The sequence below is a fragment of the Bombus flavifrons genome, chromosome 16, assembly GCF_040668555.2.
Source record: "Bombus flavifrons isolate JBK064 chromosome 16, iyBomFlav1_principal, whole genome shotgun sequence".
NCBI classification, from domain to species: Eukaryota; Metazoa; Arthropoda; class Insecta; order Hymenoptera; family Apidae; genus Bombus; species Bombus flavifrons.
In genome coordinates this window covers 2716467-2737847 of record NC_138457.1, presented here as the reverse complement: position 1 = coordinate 2737847, position 21381 = coordinate 2716467, and the positions used below count along the sequence as shown (strand labels likewise).

Sequence of the window (21381 nt, the reverse complement as noted above, 5' to 3'; positions counted from 1 at the left end):
ATATTTCGATATTGTATTTACATCGATAACACAGATTCTTAAACGTTCTAGCTATTCTCTTGCTATAAAATAAATCACGAGGACATCGCATCGTTAAGCGAATGAAAATATTTTATTCTGTTAAAAGTGGCGATATCACTGCACGAATGATTCAGATGCTACCTAAATGAGTGTTCACGTTATATTTAAATTCTCTATTGTTTCTTATAGAAGAATCTTGATGTAAGAGCAAAGGTGCTCTCTCTTGTCTAACTTCAGGAAGCGTAGCAAGCTCTTGAACAGGGCTTCGTTGCCATACGCTTTTAGCAGCCATTTCTTGATAGCCCCTCCTCTGAACCTGTAGTTGATAGATTATTTAATCCGACACTTAATTTTTCTATATAAATATAGTTCATATATGAATGTACATATATCAATATTGATATTTAATGTTTCTTACAAAGCATTTTATTCTAATAACGAATGACACCAGTGATTCAGCAATTTTTATTTCAATCGGTCACTGGCGCCATTCAAAAATACAGCTGGAAAACATACTTGTCGATAATGAAGTTCATGCAGGTACAATGTAGACAGAGACATATCGGCAGCGATTAACTCCACCGGTACAGATAAATCTGTAGATAATTCATGGCTCGATACGAAAACAGAGGCGCCTAGGGACTGATTCGAAATTCCTTGTTGCAAACCATACAGAAATCCTTTTTCATTGTGTACGGGCCCTTCGGCTTTGCTTAAACCACATTGAACGGCATGCGGCAAAATGTCTGATTTCACATTCAACAATTCATCCCCAGCGGCAGAAACCGTCGAGGTACCAGGTTGGTTCAAGAACATATTACTCGTGCTCAGCCCACCTGGCTGATTTACCATTGTGCTCCGAATTATGTTCGATACTATGTCATTGTACTGAAACGATTGGACAAATTAAATTCTACATCGTTTTGATTTCGAATAGAGATGCATTAAACACTTACACCCGGTTCCAAGCTAGATAAACTGTTCAAGCTTGCCAAAAGGGGATTAATTTCACCGTGTATACCACCTTGCACTTCTTTCTTCACTCTTTCTCTTAAAGCTGCGACGAAATTCTCAGCGTGACTCGGTGGTTTCCACTCGGGGTTCGTTAAGGTGAAATGAATAAGGGACAATTCGGTTTTCCCGTCTTCTGCTTGCGTATATTGATCCGATACAGGAATTTGAAGTTTTTCCGGATCTATGGCGTACTGGTTAGCATCGTATCTACCAGTCTGATCTATGACAGGACTTCGAGTCACCGTTTGCCACGTTGGATTGCCATGTTTACGCACGTCCATTTGTGCAAAACTGCAAACGTCCCCGACGCCTGTAACTTCGATCGTGAAATTACGATAGAAGTCCACAATATCTAAAGCTCGTTGTCTCATCCGAAAGCACAGAATAAATGGTGTAAGCAGAGGGGAAATTAATTCTTCTAAGAGATGAACTGCACGATATTGAAACAGTTGTGCTACTTCTGCTCTCGTGGTTTGAGTATGAGCGTGACCTCGCCAACTATCCGGTCTGTAATGTGTATGGGCCAAGACGGCAGTTAAGAGAGTCTCTGGACACCAAACTAAATTCTCATCCGGTATAAACGCCCTTGCTCCTGCGACCATAGCACCCAATATGGTCATAGTAGTCAACACGTGTTCCACCGTAAGTACATCCTCATCGTATACAGTTAATATTAATAAAACTGCTAATATACTTCCAGCTACGAAAGCAACGTTTTTCGCGATAACAGTCATAATGGGAGATGTAAATATGCTCATGTATTTCGAAGCTGGACGGTATGCGCGATTTAGACGGGCATTCAATTCGTGATCAAGTTCGTTGAAATGACGGAGGTATAACCGGCCGTATAAAGACCACATTCTTGTACCTAAAGTTCCTGGCTCTCGCTTGATGATCTGTTCGAGACAGAAATATTTTCCAATAAGATTATTCCTACGAGACGAAATATATATATCGAGCAAGAGATTTATCTTGAATCAAACCGTGTACTCACCTCGCCGTAGTTAAAAAACGAATAGAGTATCTGCCAGAGTAAAATTAACGGGCAAAGTAGAAAATTCACTACTCCAACCCATAAAATATGTTTAGATAGTGCTCTTGCAAGTTCTTGTCTTTTGTTTAACTTTTTATAGTCTTCTTTGAGATGCCAATTGTTTTCAAACGGAGACCATGGTCCCCCTGCGTGGAAACAATTTATATTTTTATTTTTATACATATATTATTTTTAATTAATAAATATCTAAGTATATAGAATCTTACAAAACAATAGTAGCTCCATATTGTATTTCAATCCTCTTGTCATGAAAATAATTTCTCCTATAACAGGGATTTTAAGTCGAACGGGTAACAAGGATTTATTGATCATAGCCACCATATAATTTTTAAATCTTAATATTCTATGATATATATCTAATTCCGTAAGCTCTCTTTTGTGTATGCACATTTCCTGCTCTTTTTGCACTTCTCTGACTCGCTTTTGTACCTCGTGCCAGGTGAGATTGTCCAAATCGCAGTCTTCGATTTTCAACGCGGTATTAAAGAATAACTTTATGTCCCAAAACTGCGTGCAATGATACAAAACTTTTACTAATCGTAAAATCCAAAATATCGCGGCTACTAAAATACAGATCCAAGTAACCAGACCCATAGATGCTACACATTCGCTCGTTGGTAATATCACGTCGCTTATCGACGTTTTGTGCGATGTTTGGGGCTTGTTCCTGGAAATATATCAAACTTATTAGTCGAGTTTCTCACTTATGTTGCTATTTATCGTATTTATATTGTTAAGCAAATCTCACTTGAACAATACGGAGTAATCGACGCAATGAAAGAGAAAAGTTGAAAAAGTAACTACGAAAATGAATTGTCCTAGTTCAAGTGCTTCTTGGAGTATCATACAAGCGAATCCATGTTTTTGATGGTAGTGGTACATTCTTGTGAAAAAAGAATCTAGATCTTCAATATGGTTCCATCTAGCTTTATTTCCTTCTGGTACTACGTGTATCATAACACCAGATTCCTGAGGTGTTTCCTCGTGTTCATCATCGTCTTCTCCATCCTCTTCTTCCCCATCGTATGGCTCCATACGTTGGTAGCTGCCATCCAATACCGTCGTCATCTAGATACATGGTACATACAGATTTATTTTTTCAATAAATTAATTCAATTTTATAAGAAAACTAGTACACATAGAATTAATCGAAAATTTGTATTTGGTACAGAAAATACATTGATTGTAATGTATTCTCTTATGGTTTTGAGAGGATAGAAATAAAAGTAATGGATAATGGATTACTAGCTACCTAAAAGTCACAACCTTACCGTTTTTGCTCGTCGGTTTGGCTCTACACAGGTAATGACAGTTTCTCGTTTCATTCTCACATGTCATTAAGAATAATTAACTACCGGTCAACGGTTGCTCCACAAGCATCTAAAATATAAGCCACCCACCAAATGAATTTGTTAATGCGATGGAAAATGCATTTATATCGGCCTATTAGTTTCCTTATTGTATTTCATTTCTATTATTACATATATATATATATATAAATATCTATATATATAAATATATATATATAAATATATATATATATAAATATCAAAAGGAACAAAGCTAGCGTACTGTTTCTTTGTTTACATTTTAACAATTATACTCTTATCTGAAGATTGCATCAATGTTTCTCAATCAATTGGTCATCCTTTGTGTCAAAGAATGTGTTAACACATAAAAAAAAATATTTTTTAATCACTATGCTCTCATGCAATTTCTTTGCAAGTATAAGCACAAAGTGAATATTTTCCAAGATGTAGCCTTAACCATTACATTTCGGTTTAAGTTCTTTGCAAGCATACGGTCGAAGTTAACATTGTGTTAAATTATTAAAATACTATTCGCGTGGTTGATGATATTGAGAAATTAAAAACGTGACGCATACATACATATGTAACAATAACAGTTTAGTCCTTTGGACTAAGAAAAATGAAAAATTGAACGATCGATGAACGCGCAATAGAAAACTCGATTCGTTTTCCGATAAGAGGATGCATTCGATTTTTTCAATATCTTTTTAAAATGAAATTCAAGATCCGATTTTGCGAGATTATCAATAATGTGGTTAAATTACGATGTATTGTTTGTGCATCAAGCATCGCTTTTATCTATGCTTTTGGCTGACCTTTATTCGACGAAAATAGAAGCGTCGTAGACGCTGCAGCGAAAGCGATAGGAATGTTTGGTAACACAGCTGATCTCCATAAACAAAGCATCCTGTCGTACCTTCGTTTTTGCCGATTTTTGTCCCGCTTTCCAAATTGACACGTGTTTATTACTATCGTCTGCAAACTCATGAATCCCCACTCACATGTTGACCGGAACACGAACGATTATTTACTGCTAATTTAGATATCTAATTGTTCGAAACATTCGACCACTTCCCCGTCTATCACCATCTTTACTGAATTTTCCTTCTATTTGTAGTCCACCTTGTTCTGCTAGTCACGAACTACACATTGATTCTAGAAAGCATATTTACGCTATTTCCTGTTGAACAGTTGATAAAGACGATTTCTATATTAGCACTTATCGATTCTGCTTTAGACTTCTTATTTAGCCATAGAATGTATACATAGACGTTGGGGGCACAAACCAGATGTGTACTTATATTTTAATACTTACATATTAACCCTAACATATTAATCCACGCATCACACATATACGACATATTCTAAAAGTCGCTGGGATTGTTTATTTGTTATTTTCTATTAATATATTATATAATAATATATTATATTATATTATATTATATATATATTATATAATAATATAATATATTATATATATTAATATATAAAAATATATATTACGTTACGTAACACATTTGTAATTTCGATCAATCGCGGGGAGACGCAATCGCGAGGAGACGCAATCGCGAGGAGACGCAATCGCGAGGAGAGACGTCAACGGGAGTCGTAAATTCCCGTTACGATTATACTAATCGACACCACGAGTTGATCGATCCCCTGATTTCCGTTAGGATAATAGGGGTGATTAAGTTTATATAACACTGTGATTCACAGAATTATAAAAATATATATTTCCAACACTTAAACTACACTGTTGAGTAGATACAAATCGTCGATAACAACTTGTCGCACGAATATGAGATAGATATGAATAGTAGAGCAAGGTTCGTACGAATTTCGTATGTTAGTGGACGTAGCACTCGAAGATACTTAATAGACGTGAGATTTTGATGTTAGACTTCGACGTTGTAGTATGTAGAAGAAGTAAGTTGACTTGACCTAGCGGTGTTGACGATATAAGTTGACTTGACCCTCCTGATGTAGCAGAAGTCTGCGACTTGACCCTCCTAGAGTCGTAGGAGAAGTATTCGACTTGACCCTCCTAGAGTCGTAGGAGAAGTATTCGACTTGACCCTCCTAGAGTCGTAGGAGAAGTGATGAGTAGGAAGCCTCCGACCAACGTGGTTCGTGAGTGACCTTGTGCATGAGAAAACCCAGCCTGTTCTATTAGATAGATGTTCGGTTTTTCCTAATGGGTGCGTACCCGCTTTCTCCGTGTTTTTAATTGCGCCTAATAAACCCAAGGACCTCTACAAACCTGATGTGCGTCGCAAATACTTTTAGCCTTAAGAAATCTTTCAGGACAGCGGATTGAATGAAGATACATGTGTACACAATGAAAGAGAAAAGTTATGGTTTGTCCTTAGGTTTATCGAGGGTCGAAATGACGTTACGCAGGCCATCGGCTGCCCGGTCGCGAGAGCTGCAGCGCCGATGTTTTAGGCGACGTAACACGTTGAAAATTTGAAACTTGGGATGTGAACAGCGACAAATCTCGACTAAACGTCGTTTCATATACCTCGAACTGATAGTTTAAGATTTAATGTAAATTATATTTTCAAGTTTGGTTCTCCTTAAAACTTCTTTCAGAGAACTTACGATGCAAAGTGAAAAGTAAAAAGGGAACAGAGTGATGATATATCTGGGTTTACATATCTTTAATTGCAATATCATATTTACAGCGTATCATGGAACATTGTAATTACAGAAACATTGTCTTACGATACGACGCGAGTTGTATATCGTTCTAAAAGTGTGGAGTCGAATGCGACCACGTATCGCTTTAGCAAAGTGCATCTGACGATATCTTTCTACGAGAATCGCGTTTATTTATTAAATAAAGATAAGAAATCGCGTTATTATCTTCAATAGCGGTCGCGTGATATTCGTGCGCGCACATTCAGTGAAAATTCTCTCAGTGAAAACCGTAAACGGTTTTCATCATGTACGTACTTACATCCACCGTCTAATTCATACGTTCGCTCTATACGCATGACAAAAGAACATGTCAAATATTTTTTTCCACAACTACGTCATTATACATAATTTTCCTTAAAATTTGCGATTTACACCCGGGGGATGGTCCCTCGCCTCGTCAGCAATTTTCCAGATTGTCGTTCGATCGAGATAAACTAACGCGACAGAATTTCCCTTTTCTCCTACGAAATTCGAGCTGAAAAATGACACGAATACTGACAATTCAGGAACGATGCGATCTTTACTATCTTAAGCCTTTTCTTCTCGAATTCTCGCGTTAATTTTCGCGATAAGAGCTTCTCTGTCGGCCTCCCCTCAGATTCGTAATTGATCGCGTTTTCAAGTGACTTTGATCCTTCTCGATTCCGACTACGACGAGGAATAGAAACGGCTCGATGGATAGATAGGATCGTTCGTTTAATTATTCACTGTTACTCCCGCGAGATGATTTGTCCAGGTCGTCGCGGCGTTATCCTGCGCCTGGGCGCCAAAAGTCCACCGAGTCCTCTGGTTTCCTCGTGTTTTGTGCTCGCTGCTGTGCTCGTTTCAGCCGATGTGGCTTCGGTCGCCTCTGTTTCGCTGGAACTGTCTGCTTCCTCGGACGCTTCCTCCTGGCTAGATTGGGCAATTGGTGCCTCGGTTACCTTGCGACGTGGTAACAACGGCGATCTTCTCGATGCTAGCGACACTGGCGCTCTGGTAGTCGTTTTTGGATGGACTTGTAGTCTGTTTCGATTTCGCAGTTTGTTTAGGGGATTCACAGTGGTGGAACGCGTTGGCGGCGGGCTGGTCTCTGCCGGTGCCTGAAGAAAGAAATATTTTGAGCGAATGGAGAAATTCTTAATAGTACAACGCACAAGCGTTGGAAGATTTTCACGAACCGCTATATTTTCATAGCCATAACCAACATTTTCGTGGTGTATCGTGTATCGACTGTTGAATTACAGACCGATGCTCGTAGCTTTTCCAACGTGCAAGAATAATTGAACATGAAATTGACTGACTGAAATTGACGACAAGAACGATGCAAGGCATTCGTCGTACGCAACTGGCACTCGAAAGACGAGAAACAGACGCGAATTAGTGTCAAAGCATGCACGGCATGTGACATTTTGCGAAAGGGCATTTAGTGAAAGCGAAATGCAGAGAGAAGTTTGACCGAGGGACATTCAGGCAAACGTGTTTACGAACAGTGTTCACAAGGTATCTTACGATTTTCTCGTATTGCCAACAGCAGCATAATCCAACGTCGCAGAATACTATAGAAAATGTATGATATCTTCTGTCTACCAAATTGTTCAAGACACTGTATGAATATTTCCCAAATATAACATCACCGACGAGTAATTTCGTTAATTTTTCACCGAATCGGCATTGCGTACCGCTATGAAACGATAAATCTTCACGTTTCCTTCTGGGTACAATGCTTTTTCATTTTAACTCTCCGCCTGCATACACCGGTTTTTTCCGTATTTTTCTTACATTTTTCTGTACTATAAAAACATAGCGATAAAAGCTACTGCTAGTATGGACTGTTCAGTAAGGCTCACCTAACAGACCTATACCTTAGACACAATGAGAGAAGAGAGAAAGCGAGTGTTTCGTCCAAGATCTGCTAGTATGGACTCTTCAGTAAGATAAAAACTACTGTTTTATTTCTGCGTTTTATTATGAAACTTCAGACTATTGGAAGAGTGTTTAAGAATTTTGGTTGATCCTTCGAAACACGAGAACCCAAAATAAACTAGCTAAGGATTTAAACTACCGTCGTATGCAGTCGACGCCAGCAAAGAGAAGGAGGGAGACTTAAAAACCGTCGGATGTTTCTGCTGCTGCGTTGTGTATCATCGATCGTGTGTAGGCCCCTTAAAACTCACCTCATGAGTCTCCTCTTCGGTTCCCTCTCCCGCTGGCTCATCGATAGACGATTCTTCCTCTTTATCTGCAGGCAGCGGCGTGGTAGTCGTAGTGGTCGTCGAATGACCCGGTTTGGCTCTCAGATTTATCCTCGCCCCAGGTTTAATGACTGGTCTGACTCCTGTGGCCGGAAGTCGCCCACGAACAGTAGACTTTGGCGCGGTCGTAACAGATTCCTGCGCGGTTTCCTTCGCTGTTTCCGAGCGAGTCGACTCTTGGCTCTCTTCGCTAGCGTTTGGAGCATTCGTAGTCGGTCTTCCACGTCGCCGATTGATGTTTAATTTATTGAAAGACGGTCTTGATATTCCTGACGGTCCATTGGAGGCGGCGGTCGACCCACCATTCGACGTGGCTGGTGTCGTCGACGAGACGGATCTCGTGGATCCAGTGCCACGAAATCTGCTACGAGTACTGGAGGAAGGACGTTCCGCGTGCACTGAGCTGGAACTCTCTTTCTGCACTGCGTCCTCTTCCACTGACGCTTGTTTCTGTCCAGGACGGTTTCTCTTGAAACCACCGCCGTTCGAACCGTTTCCTCCGAAGCGGTTTCGTGTACGCGGCGTTGGTTCCGCCGGAGCTTCGGTGGTTGTCGTACTTCCGCCTCCGTTGGATTTGAATCTGGAGAAGGAAATAAGACGCTGTTGAATCTGAATCTAGCAAAGAAAACTGTCTTCCGCTTGCGAGTGACTCGCGCACGATACCATAAATTTCACATCTTAATTTCCATTAATATTCAAGGACGATTATATTCATATTCGACGATTTTTCCCAATGTTAACCGCAACGTTTAGGAATCAGATCGTCGTACAAAAATCCTTTGTTTAAAATCTTTTCCTACCTATTTCTGGAACCTGTAGTTCCCCCTATTCCTGGCCTCCTGAACTTTCCCCTGCCAGCAGGTGCCTGAGTAGTTGTAGTAGTAGGAGGTTCGGTCGTCGTAGTCGTAGTAGTAGTGGTAGTACTAACAGTAGTAGTTGTAGCAGCCGTAGTAGTCATCGGTTCGGTGGGTGACGCCGTAGTGGTGATCGTCGTGGGTTCCAGGGTTACCGTGGTGGCGGACATTTCCGTCACAGCTGCCAGATCGGTAGTAGCTTCCTCGTTAGAGATCGTCGATTCGTCTGACGAAGAATCGGTAGCTTCGCTGCTAGGCGCGTCCACCAAATTATTTTGACCCTGTTGCACGAAAGCGTACAAGTCGAGCGCCACTTTGTCCATCGAAGACGGATACTCTGTGGTTGAATCTTCCGTGGCAGTTGAAGCGGTGCTTGCCGAGGTCGTTGAAGAGGAATCCGAGTCTTCGTATTCTTGCTTCTCCAAGGGTGGTTGTTTGTCTCTGCTCTTCTCTGTTGGCGAAGACGCTTCTTCTGTTTGCTCTTCTTTCTCTTCGCTGCCGCGCGAGGATCCTCTGACTGCTTCGCCTTCGGTCTGCAAGGAAATATAATTACACAGCTGTTCCAGATACGCTCAACGGATAATTTTTATGAATTCTATCTTTAGTTATACGAGTTGCAGCATTAATATTAAAGAAAAAACAGAAATGAAAGGGTGTAATAATTACTTGAGGCGACAGTGTGGTGATCGGTCTCCTCCTAGTCGTGGGAACGGGCACGTCCTCGACCAGCTCTTCTACAGGAGCAGGTTCTTGGACCCTTTGTGGTTTGCCGCGTCCTCTAGCTGTCGCTCTCTCTTCCCCATTGTCCTCGTTCGGAGTAACACCGAGAAATCTGACGGGCCCCTTAGGTAGAACCTGAGGAAACTCCGGACCCTCTTGATGCGTTCGAAAACTGCTCGAGTCAACGAGGTCTAGACCAGGTCTAGGACGATTCCCGCGGGTTCTAGAAGGCTCCGTGGTCGCCGTGTTGTGATTCGATCGTGATCTGTTGTCGTACGAGTTTGTAGCTATATTTATTACTCGAATAGCAGCGCGAAGGAAAAATGGAAAGGAAAGGGACGATGGTTAATGTTACGTGGGGCGACCCTCTACCTAAACCAGGCCATACACCGCGGGCCAGACGGGAACCAGATGACCGCTCATCCTTACTGCGTACTCTCAGTAGTCTTAAGGACCCGTCATAAATCCCAGTAATTTGCTAGCTAAGGTCCTTCGGACCGAACAAATATCTTCTTTTCTAAATTATTTTCTAAAGACTATTGTCTACTACGGTTTGACAAGGGAAAGTTAGTTCTTTTCACGTACGATTCTTACTACTAGCAACTTCCTATCGAGGGCGGCTAAGACCCTTCCTAGTCCACCAACCTTCGTTTATTCACTCAGGAGCAATGTATACTGCCCTCACTTTCCTGACCAAAAATGTCATGAACGAATCCGATGGTCCCGTGCGCTAGACACACTCATCGCTAGCTTTCCTCCCACACAGCATCGTCACTGTACTTTACTTCTTCTACAACGCTAGAAAAGTCTAACTCACATCATCTATCTAAGTCGGTTCTCGGGATTACCGAACGTTCACTTCCTCTATTAAGTATCCTCTAGTGCTACGTCCACTAACATAATAAATTTAACTATAAGAGCCTTGCTCTATTGTGCATATCTATCGTATCTTCGTGCGCCAAACTGTCATCTACGATTTATATCTACTCAACAGGTACCTCATAAATGTTGGAAATAAAAACCTTATAACCCTGTGAATCACAGTGTTATACTAACTTAACCACCCCTATTATCTTAACGGAAATCAGGGGATCGATCAACTCGTGGTGTCGATTATTATAATCGTAACGGGAATTTACGACTCCCGTTGACGTCTCTGTTCGTCTCTGTTTGGTTGAAAATACAGTTAAGGTTTCGCACGAAACACGCACCTAGGTGGAAATCTAGTGTTCGTTGGTAACCTTTCTTCGGAGACGTCTTCCGCGTCGACCAATTGCCTGCCTCTGTTGTTATTGCGATTTGGTATCACTTCGTTGCTGGCAGGTTCCACCGTGCTGGACCTTTCCACGTTACTGTACTTGCTTCTGTTGGCGGAGGATCCTCCGCGCCTAGGCGCGGACGTAGTTCTAGAAGGAACGTCGTAAGAATTGGTGACAGCAGAGTCCGCTGTACCCGCCTTGTTCTCGTCCTCCTCGTCATAGTAATAGTATACGTACTCGTATTCGTAGTCCTTTCCGTTCGGTCCTTTCTTTACCTGTTGTAGTCACAGTCCTACGTTAACTCTGGATAGATATTGGGTTGTCCGAAAAGTTTCTTTCGTTTCACAAGTTGATAATAGATGAGCAACAATTTCTGTTTTATATTATTTTATTGAATTAGGTATGATCCATTTCGTTCTATTTCTATCATTATGTTCGCGCGTAATTCAATAAACTAATATGTGACGGCACTCGGCAACAATGTATATCGCCGAAGCGAAGTGTCTAATGAGTCATCAATATCCCAACGGTCCTCCCGCCGAATGTTCGAGAAGAAGGCGTGCGTGGCAACGGTCGCGGACGCCTAACGAACGCGTGGATAGTGGGGATATTAAGGGACGACAAAACGAAAAGAATGGAATCCGATCGACAGTTAGGTTCGAACCAGAAAGCGATAAAGTCGAGTTGTAACCGGGCAGCGAGATTGAAACGAGATTGATAGCGAAACCGAGAGCAATACGCGACGCGATCAAAAGAAGACACTTGTTAATAAATATATTGTTGACCTAAACATCGAGTGATTATTTAACGCACTACACCCAATATCACCTCAGATATAAAACAAAAAACATTGTGCGTCTATTATTTCCTTATAAAACGAAAGAAACTTTTCGGACAACCTAAACGAAAAAAGGATAGACGAGTTTCTTCGACCTATAACTTTTATCGGTTGACTAGCGCGAGAAATGACCGGCTACTGGACGTAAGAACGCGTTAAGATGCAGAGGAATTGTCACCTGGATACGCGAATTCGTTCCAGCGGGTACTAAACTGACGTCGCTGAAGTCGCCAAAGTTGCGTTCGTGGAACGACGTTTCTTTACCATCGTCACGGATGATGTTCACCGGGACGAAATCGAAAGCACGCGCCTCGCGTGGCGTCGTGAGAACCGGTATCATGGTAGTCTGATACTCGTCGCTGAAAATCAACGAAATTCGATGATCAAATTTACGCAGGCTGAACTTTAACATTTCAAACGACTGCTACGACTTTCATATATATTTATCGAAGTTTTTTACGATAATTGTTCAAGTATGTTGGCCAATCGGTGTAATTTTAAGGTTGAAACAGCAAATGTTTTTACCTGACGTGCACTCCAGGAATGACCGAGTCTTTGTTATTCTGTAGCCGCGACCTGTGCGTATCCGATCTTCGGATACCATCTTCTTGAAGGACTCCGGTGTCGCCGAAGTTTTCCAATTCGACGCGAACCTGTCGTTTCGCGTTGTTACCGTTAGTCGCTTTGTCTTCGTCGACGAAATCGAAACGTCTGACTGGATCCAGATCGCCCGGCTTCTTATCGAAACTCTCGAACTTTGGTATAACCTTCTTCGCGTGTTTCCCGTGCTTCGAGATCGTTTTTCTTTCCACGTCGACCACGTCGTCGTCGTCCTCGTCGTAATCCGACGGCCGTGCGATGTTCTCCGGCACTTTGTGCGAGGTTACGAATTCTACCAACGTTAGGAAAAGAAAGCAACGTGAAAGACGTTGCTCGAATAATTGAACGCGGTGGAAAATAAGAAAAGACATATTACCTTCGATGGACACTGCTTTACTTCGAGGTCCATTGTCTGCCAGTGTATTTGCGATGGTACAGGATATCCTGAATTAACAAGAATTCCACTTTTATTACCATTCTGAATTCGTTTGCTTAACCCCTGAAGAGTACCGTGAAAGTTGGCTTACGAAAGTGTTCGAATGCTTAATTGCTAATTAATAAAAAAAATAATTCTAAAGCAGGTAGCTAGTAAATTAATTTGGTAGCGTGCAATGGGTTAAGATCGTAGCGAAATCAAACGCATTATCTCCGAGAAACCCGTACAGATTCTACCACGAGACAACGCTCGGTATGGTGAAAGTTCGTGCCTGGCCGGTGAGCTGGAAGCTGCAACCAACTTGGCTTGTCCTTTTTCAACTCGTACTCGATCTCTAAAACTGCCGATAAGCTCCCTTAGACTTAAAGTTCAACCGCAAACTTATCAGTTTTATCAATTTAATTGCGGGAAAATGCAAAATTTAAATGCGGTTCATTTGTGTCCATAATTTCATTCATCAGAAATAGGTGGCGCGATAAATGATAGCAAATGCCGAGTTTAATTTAAACAAATAGCAAATGTATAGCGTTTGTAACATCGTTACGATCATTTCTCTGCTCTTCTTAATCCAGTTTTCCTTTCTTTTTATTTAAACAATTAGAAACTACATAATCTGAGATTATTTCTCGGTACAATTGGACTTTATTCATCATCCACTAAATTGCAATTATTCTTTTATTAACAAGTGGAATTACTAAATAAAATACTAAACGACTTTGTGGCGGAGAAATTCGATATTCCCGATTGTCTAATTTTTTAATTTAAAAAGGATGAGCTGCTCTAAACTTTCACCTATGATGACCTTCGAAAGTTGGAAAAAAAAGCAATTGTACGGGTGAATTAATGATTCGTGAAAAAATATTGCCAACGAATGCGAAATGATGGGAGAAACCATTTTGGTAGTCGATTTTGATTCGCGAAAGGATGGATTTTTCTGACGCGCGAATAATTTAATTGAAAGAAAAAGTCAAGGTCGTCTAGTAGCGTGGCTGAGAATACGAGCGCGACCTCGTCCTCCTTTGGCTCAAGGTTGTTTGCACGGATTCGCGCAAAGGTCCGAAAATTTCGTACGATCGACATCCACCGATCCGCTTATCGTTAGACGATCTTGTCGCTGATCGAACGAGAAGCAAATTTGTAAAAGCGTCGATGCGAAAGGGTAATTTGATGATGTACATACGTCGGCCGATTTGGCCAGACGAGACGAGAATCCCACGAGAAGAGGGAGAAAAGAAAAAAAGAAAAGATGGAGCAGCTACAAGGAAACGAGTTATCCGCAAGGTCGATCGGTTACGATCGATTACCTCTGTCGATGAAGGAGAGCCGCTACTGTAAAATTAACCCTCTGACAGTGTAATAAAGCAACGGATTTTTACGTACAGTCAGCCAGAAAAATCCACATGTTCCTCTGATTTCCAGATTATTCGTGCAACAATTTATCTCGATAAAAATTTTATCGGATCGCTTGATCGTAGAAGATTCGCTCGGATAAAAAGTGTATTTATTGGGTTGGCAACTAAGTGATTGCGGATTTTGTCAATACTACCTAATGACAAAATCCGCAATCACTTAGTTGCCAACCCAACATTAGGACGAAAGAAACGCCAGAAATATTTCGCCGCACGTGAAATACGTTTGCAAGCTTGTTTCACGCGTGCAATTGTAATACCCGTTTTTACAATGAACTTTTACTCGGCATCGGAAAATTTATCGCCCTCTGGCAAAGTAATTGTTTTAGCAGATTAATAATGCGAAGAATACGTGGTTTACTGTTCTCGTTAAACAAAAAGAATAATAGTCGTGCGAAATATTCGAGATCCTTTTCCATTGTATGCGCTTCGGCGTGTTTCCGTTCGATAGAAAGTCGATGGCTTCGAACAGTTGTACCGCGACATTTGCGAACACGATCGAAAGCAACGATATATATATATATCCTGTCTCTTGCGTGTACGATCGATCGATCGAACGCTGATCCTACCCGTAGATATATAAACATTATCGTAATTGAACAAATTGTTGTCGGAAAAATCAGATTTTCATTTTCGCCTGGTTACCGACCTATCGATTTAAACACTTTCATTTTACCAAGCGAGAGCCTGGCGGAAAAAATCTCCTATCTGCTTGCATCATCTTCTTAGTGGATTTATCGAGATCTAATTAAATCAGATTTAGAGGAAGACGGTATGCGGACTATGAAGAAACAGAGAAGATGTTAAGACGAAGTTTTACGAGAGAGATGGGAAGGTTGAGCTGGAGACGCAAGCACAGCGATAGAATTTAGCGTGTTTCCATATGGAGAAAGCTGTCTCGCTCACAAGCCACTATCTACGTAAGCATACAACGTGTATACGAGGTATCTGCAGTGGCACGAGACACTCGCGTTACGTAACTCACAACATTACCGCGAAAGCCTATTTGAAAATCGGCAAATATTTTTTGTCTCACTGGTGCAACGTAATTTTATGAATCGCGCGTTAAACAGCTTTGCAAACGTTCGAGGATGTAATCGGGAGAACTTTCTATTTAACCTGTTTTCCACTGTTGCGCAAATCGCATGGAGATGTTGGAGCAACGAGAAGAAAAAAAAGAACCACATTTCCCTGTATATTTAGTACGGTTTTTTCGATAATTAATTTTTCTTCCATCGAGATTCGTCGACCAGGTTGCAAGAAAAATTTCGTTCTCGTCGATTTCGTAGAATTCAGAAGTTCTCGTCGCATTGAATTTTTACATTCGTCGATACTTTTCCCACGAATACAGACGCTGCAACGACAGTCGAATCGGCTGTTAGCACGAAATTCTACCTTCCTCTTGCCATGAAAATTTCTCCACATACGCGAGATATACTCGTTCTTCAGCAAAATTTCCGAGATATGCCGGAAAAGGGAAACACGACCAGCTGAAACAGCCGAGAGAACAAAGCCACGCGAACTGTTTTTTCCAGACTACGTTACCGGTTAATCACCATTCTTGGCAGACGTCGTTAGCAGCGCGGACGAATACTTGCCGAAAATGAAAACAGCAGCGCGATAATGTCACTGCGCCCCATTAGCCGCGCTTTCGAGCGCGACGGCTTGCGAAATAATTTCCAATGCTGCACCGTGTCGATCCGTCATTTACCATCGCCGTCGACTTCTCCATAAAAACATATTCCTTCGAACGTTAAAGTTCAAGGATGTTCAAAGCCGAAGAAACACGATATACAATTGTACTTACAAAAGAGCGAATTTGATCCACATGTTGACTTATTCTGCACTTCTTCTTGCTCTCGCTAGTTCCTCGACGATGTAAAGTAGAAGATGTGGTGGTGCACGTTGGTCGAGCAACCTTCGAAACTTCGCACCAGCGAATACTATCGTAACGGAAGAAACGACCGTAGAATACTGGCAACACGTTTTGTCACCGGACACTCGCGATCATCGTTGCCCTTTCTTCTCGACGACACTCGTCTTCCAGCTGCGACGATGCGAGAAACGAGTCGTGTCTCTCCGACGAACGCCACGACCTGTACCTTCGATACGTTTCACGCGTTCTCTCTCTCTCACTCTCTCTCTTTCACACACTCTCTCTCTCTCTCTCTCTCTCCCTCTTTAACCCGACGTGACACGCAGAGGACTGTCCGACTATGTTGTACGAAACTACGAGAAGAGAGACACGGATATGGAAAAGGAGAGAAAGAGAAGCGGAAAAAGACCACCGGTGTGTGTATATATAAAAGTAAGAGGTAGTCGAAGGACGTGGTGAGGGTATGAGAACGGCGGCGAATGCAGGCCTCTACTTATACGCCACCCACCACGGCCACCTGGAGTACACCCCACCAGCCCATGAAAACTGGACACCACGTAGTCGAACTCGACTCGATGTACGCCACTCGAGAACGAGACTCAACAGATCCTGACTATTTGGTTGGTTACTCACTGGAATCGCGGCGAGCGAGTTAGCTGCTGGTTTACCTAGTTAAGCGTCTATTCCGCCGCAGAACTCTCAGTTTTATTCTCAGACAGATCCAGTTTGCTTTGTATCGTATCATTCGTCCTCCGTCTTCTTACATCTACCGTTTCCACGTTTATGTGAATCTTTGTGTTTCGCTGTTCTTACTCTTTCCTTTTTCGCCTCTTTGTTTATATCGATCTTTGCTTTTTTTTACCATCGTAAAGATCGGTCGATCTCTTCTTCGTCCTCTTTTTGTCTTTTCTTTGTTTTTTTGCTTCTCTCGACGACCTTTGCAAAGATCATCGGACTTCTCCGTTTTCCCTTTCGTTCGCAACGGAGATTCGTTTTCTCGGGTGTTGGAGGAATCGCGGGAATTCCAAGGAGGTGTCGACTCGGTTTTTGTTCGGCGTAACCGCTTTCACGAATCGCGTGAATCATATGGCGGTGTTGAAAGGCACTGCTCGCGGCAGACGAGCGAAGATTATCGAACACAGACGCAGCTAGAACGTTGACAAAGTGAAAATGCTCGGTCTTCCTCCCAGCAACCGGCTGCTTTTCTTTCGCCTCGCTTCGAGGATTCCACGTTTCAAGGATTCAACTAACATCGCTCTTACTTTCATCGTGTACCGCTACCTGTATCTATAGTATCTTCGTGGTTTGTTGCGCGAAATTTTCCGCCTTTTCCATCGAACGAAAGGTCGACAACGATTAGTCGATCGCGTTTCCAGAGCTTCGCGATCGGTATCGTAGGTGTCAAGGCCCGGTAGAGCCTGCGAGTTCCGTAATCCTACACATACAAAGCATCGAGGCACAGCGACGAGAACCAGAAGGTAGGTGCCGCGTTAAAGGTCTTTACGTCTCGTTGCGCAAGAAGAATGTCGATCCATTAGGACCAGGCCAGGCCAGGCCATGCCACGATAATCCGCGATCAACTATACCCAACATTCGCATTGACATCGTTTCTTTATCATCTTTCTTCCCCTCACCCCTCTTCATTAACGTTTCTAATCATTCTTCTACGTAAACTCGTCGCTCGAATCCTGCACGAAACTTTGCAACGATGTTGTAGATTATTTGAAGGTATTAGAAATTTCAATAATCGATAAATCCGTAATAGACAAAGAACATGGGCAACCTTGCCGCTTGAGACCATTTTAGACACCTGGATCAAGGTTGGAATGTACACGTTGGATCGTTTAGCGGTGTGTTGCGAAAGAGATTGGAATCGAAAGTGGAGGTTTGGTGTCTGTTGGAGGAGGATGGGATAAGATTAGACTGAAAGTCGGATATTTGGATATTTGAATGTGTTTGATCACTCGCTTCTCTTCCATCCGATGTAATTGAAAGTTAAACGATGCGTTTATTATGTGTAGCGTGATTACGTAGCGTGTAACGTAGATACACGGGGAATCCAACTATATATAAACAAATGAAGAAGTAAATAAAGGCCGTGGTTGATACACGAAGCGACAGAAACTGCTACGAATATGTATAGCTACGAGACTTTCTCTCGACAAGGAGAGCACTCGTGCGCGCCCCTTTACCGAGCAAGCACGCGAAGCGACAGAGAACAATGTCTTCTCTCGTGCGTTATTACACTACAATGCGACCCAACCCGAGTCAAGTTAGGCTTGTTCCTCGATCGAGGCTAGCGAATACGACTTGTGCAAGTAAAGTCAAACGGCAGTTACGAATTCGCCTGGTCGTATATGGATGATGGATGAATTAGCCACGCTCGATTACCATTCAACCTGGCGCTTACTATATCCGCTGCACCTCGGACCTTCTGCGTACAAATCGAAGGCTAAATACGGTCGGCCATTGACTGTACGCGCCCGTGAACACAGGTGCGTCGTATACCAGAAATTACGACCGGCATTCTCCGGCCAGAAGGACGCTCTCTCGTTTTAACCGAGCTATTACCTTCGTTCTTGCCTTCGTTTTTTTTTCTTCCCCTAACTCGCGATCATCGCCAGCAGCGTTTCGCAAGGATATTCGTATTTTACTCGAATCTCTACTACGCAAAACGCTTGCAAAATGAATCAAGCAGCAACGGATGCAACTCTGTATGACGCATCAAGCAAACAGCTTTACGTAGGCACGCTTTTTGCACGAAAGAATGTTGGCGTAGGAAGATAGTAACCATGATCCTGTTGTATGACACGTTTATCTATGGTTCGCGTGGTGTTCAAAGCGAACGATCGAATAGTCGAATCTGCAAGGAAAAAGCCACATCATCGTACAGCTTTCGTCTTGTGGAATGCATCGAGTAAGAGAAGCTGAAGACATTAATACGAGGTGATGCTATATGTAAGTGCCCAAGGAATACTCTCGATATTCAACAAAAAAGTTTATTAAACAGTCAAAAGTCAACAGTCAACAGTCAACAGTCAACAGTCAACAGTCAACAGTCAACAGTCAACAGTCAACAGTCAACAGTCAACAGTCAACAGTCAACAGTCAACAGTCAACAGTCAACAGTCAACAGTCAACAGTCAACAGTCAACAGTCAACAGTCAACAGTCAACAGTCAACAGTCAACAGTCAACAGTCAACAGTCAACAGTCAACAGTCAACAGTCAACAGTCAACAGTCAACAGTCAACAGTCAACAGTCAACAGTCAACAGTCAACAGTCAACAGTCAACAGTCAACAGTCAACAGTCAACAGTCAACAGGCAACAGTCAACAGTCAACGATCAACGATCACGCTTTTCGAATGTGTTTGCTTTGCTGTTACGCTAGACCCTTTGCACATCGCTGTTCGAAACGGAATGAATCTTTTGTTCAAAACCGATCGGATTCTTTTCTTTGTTGCTCCTCGATATCCCCACTACGCGATGATTGTCGCGTATGCATTCTTGCGAATATTCGGCGAAAGGACCGTAGCAATATCGATGTTACATTGGGCATGTCGGCCTTACGGTTTGATGATAAGCGCTTTGTGTCGCGAAGCCGTCGGAAAGTCCCGTGGTCGAGTGGGACACCACAAATACGAGGATGGATATTTTTCAAATTTTTTGTTAGAAGCTGGAACAACGGTATCGATGGAATATCCAGGTTGACCGTGAAATCTATCGATGAAATCACGACGGTTCGTACGAGATACATACGCGGCATAACGTATCGATGCACGCGTGTACGGGATACTCGTGAACGACTCGAGAACCTTGACTGCACTTTCGCGGAACTCGGCCTGCATTTCAATGGACCTTCGCGATTCGCGCGATTTCTCGATACACTTTCGAGAGACGTTTGTTCGTGGAATTTTTTCAAAAGTTATCTATAGGGAAATTTCCGCAGCAACGTTGCAAAGTTCCAGAGGACATCGAGCTTGTTGCACACTAACCGCTCGTCTTATGCACGTGAAGCGACATTGAAGTACGCGTTTCCAAGGAAATTCTGAACACGGATGATGCTTTAACGCTAAAAGCCCACGCCTTTTCGATCGGCGATTTACAACGTGGCGATGCCGGATTCACTTTCTCCGTGTTCGCGTTCTAGGTAGCATATGTAACTACAAAGTTCGTGGACACGAGCGTGGCTCATCGAACGCCGCACCTCGTGCGTCATCCTAATCGAAATTAAGCTGGATGACAAGCCAAGATCGAAAGCGCACCGTGTACACGGTACGGTGGAAGAACGCGATTGCAGAAATCGAATTTACGTTGGTTCAAGTTTGCCACTGGCTCGTTATAGCGGTGAGCAACTATTTCGAAATTCTACTCGTTTAGGTATGACGCGGACGACCGATCTTTTCTCCAGTTTTCGCCATAGGTTCGCGATGTTGGGATAGCAAACAGACTGCGATGCTTGCGTTCCTTGCACGGTACGACGTTGTAGCAACCTACCTGAAGACAAATTCAATTTCTGGGAAACGCCGTGTCCCAACACCGATGTAAATTATTTTAGAAATAAATCGACGCTCTTCCAATTTTATTGCATCGCGATATCCTGCAACGCGAAGAAACAACACGCACGTTGAAAAAGAGCGTGTCCGAAGCGAGAAGAAGGCGCCGATACATTTCGTTTCTACTTGGGATTTGCTTTTACAAAATTCACTTTCTCTGGTCACGGGTGTGTCCGACGCTTCGAGTATCGCCAGGATGTGGTCGAGATCGAGGATATTGGCGATTCTTGCTCGATGTCTACGATACCGTTTCGTATTATCTACGGTTGCTGATCAGAGCTTCGATACGGCTCGTGCCTTCTCTCAAAATCTGACGCGTGTTCGCCATCAGCAGCTGTATCCTAGAGAAATGAAATTTCTATCTGCGATTCTAATTCCATAGCCGAGTACTATGCTCTGTCTCGATGGTAATAGCAGATGGACGCGATGGACGCGATTCGATTGGCCATTGCATCGGTGAGAATGCAGGGTATCGAAGTGAAATCTGCAAGTTGCAAAA

At 42.6% G+C, this 21381-nt stretch overlaps 2 protein-coding genes across 4 annotated transcripts; both read right to left on the bottom strand.

Moving 5' to 3' along the window:
* Window positions 1–93: 93 nt before the first annotated feature.
* Atg9 (autophagy-related protein 9) lies at window positions 94–4532 on the bottom strand. Of its 3 annotated transcripts, none has more exons than XM_069129510.1 (8): window positions 4215–4532; window positions 3361–3469; window positions 2838–3157; window positions 2296–2756; window positions 2030–2214; window positions 978–1931; window positions 538–909; window positions 94–337 (listed from the first exon to the last, which is right to left on the bottom strand). In XM_069129510.1, the coding sequence occupies exons 2-8, from the start codon at window positions 3412–3414 to the stop codon at window positions 152–154; spliced, it is 2532 nt and encodes an 843-aa protein (XP_068985611.1). In that variant the 5' UTR covers window positions 3415–3469; window positions 4215–4532; the 3' UTR covers window positions 94–151. The 3 variants fall into 3 exon arrangements, with proteins under 3 accessions (XP_068985611.1, XP_068985610.1, XP_068985612.1); XM_069129509.1 differs by having other exon boundaries at window positions 4316–4532; XM_069129511.1 differs by lacking the exon at window positions 3361–3469 and having other exon boundaries at window positions 4316–4532.
* A 1529-nt stretch (window positions 4533–6061) lies between these two features.
* Window positions 6062–17138, bottom strand: LOC138188076 (mucin-22). The gene is made up of 9 exons (XM_069129508.1): window positions 16257–17138; window positions 12981–13048; window positions 12530–12896; window positions 12183–12363; window positions 11119–11441; window positions 9854–10172; window positions 9134–9720; window positions 8256–8913; window positions 6062–7181 (listed from the first exon to the last, which is right to left on the bottom strand). The coding sequence occupies exons 1-9, from the start codon at window positions 16277–16279 to the stop codon at window positions 6810–6812; spliced, it is 2898 nt and encodes a 965-aa protein (XP_068985609.1). The 5' UTR covers window positions 16280–17138; the 3' UTR covers window positions 6062–6809.
* Window positions 17139–21381: the final 4243 nt, after the last annotated feature.

What these genes read in the sequence shown, in the direction of transcription:
- Atg9 (XM_069129510.1), bottom strand. Translation starts at nt 3,414, where the DNA reads ATGAAACGAGAAACTGTCATTACCTGTGTAGAGCCAAACCGACGAGCA. An exon ending in CAAACCGACGAGCAAAAACG is followed by an intron (nt 3,158 to 3,360) that starts GTAAGGTTGTGA and finishes CCATGTATCTAG; the next exon opens with ATGACGACGGTATTGGATGG. An exon ending in TATGGAGCTACTATTGTTTT is followed by an intron (nt 2,215 to 2,295) that starts GTAAGATTCTAT and finishes GTTTCCACGCAG; the next exon opens with GGGGACCATGGTCTCCGTTT.
- LOC138188076 (XM_069129508.1), bottom strand. Translation starts at nt 16,279, where the DNA reads ATGTGGATCAAATTCGCTCTTTT. An exon ending in TCACCACACTGTCGCCTCAA is followed by an intron (nt 9,721 to 9,853) that starts GTAATTATTACA and finishes ATTTCCTTGCAG; the next exon opens with ACCGAAGGCGAAGCAGTCAG. An exon ending in ACTACAGGTTCCAGAAATAG is followed by an intron (nt 8,914 to 9,133) that starts GTAGGAAAAGAT and finishes TTCCTTCTCCAG; the next exon opens with ATTCAAATCCAACGGAGGCG.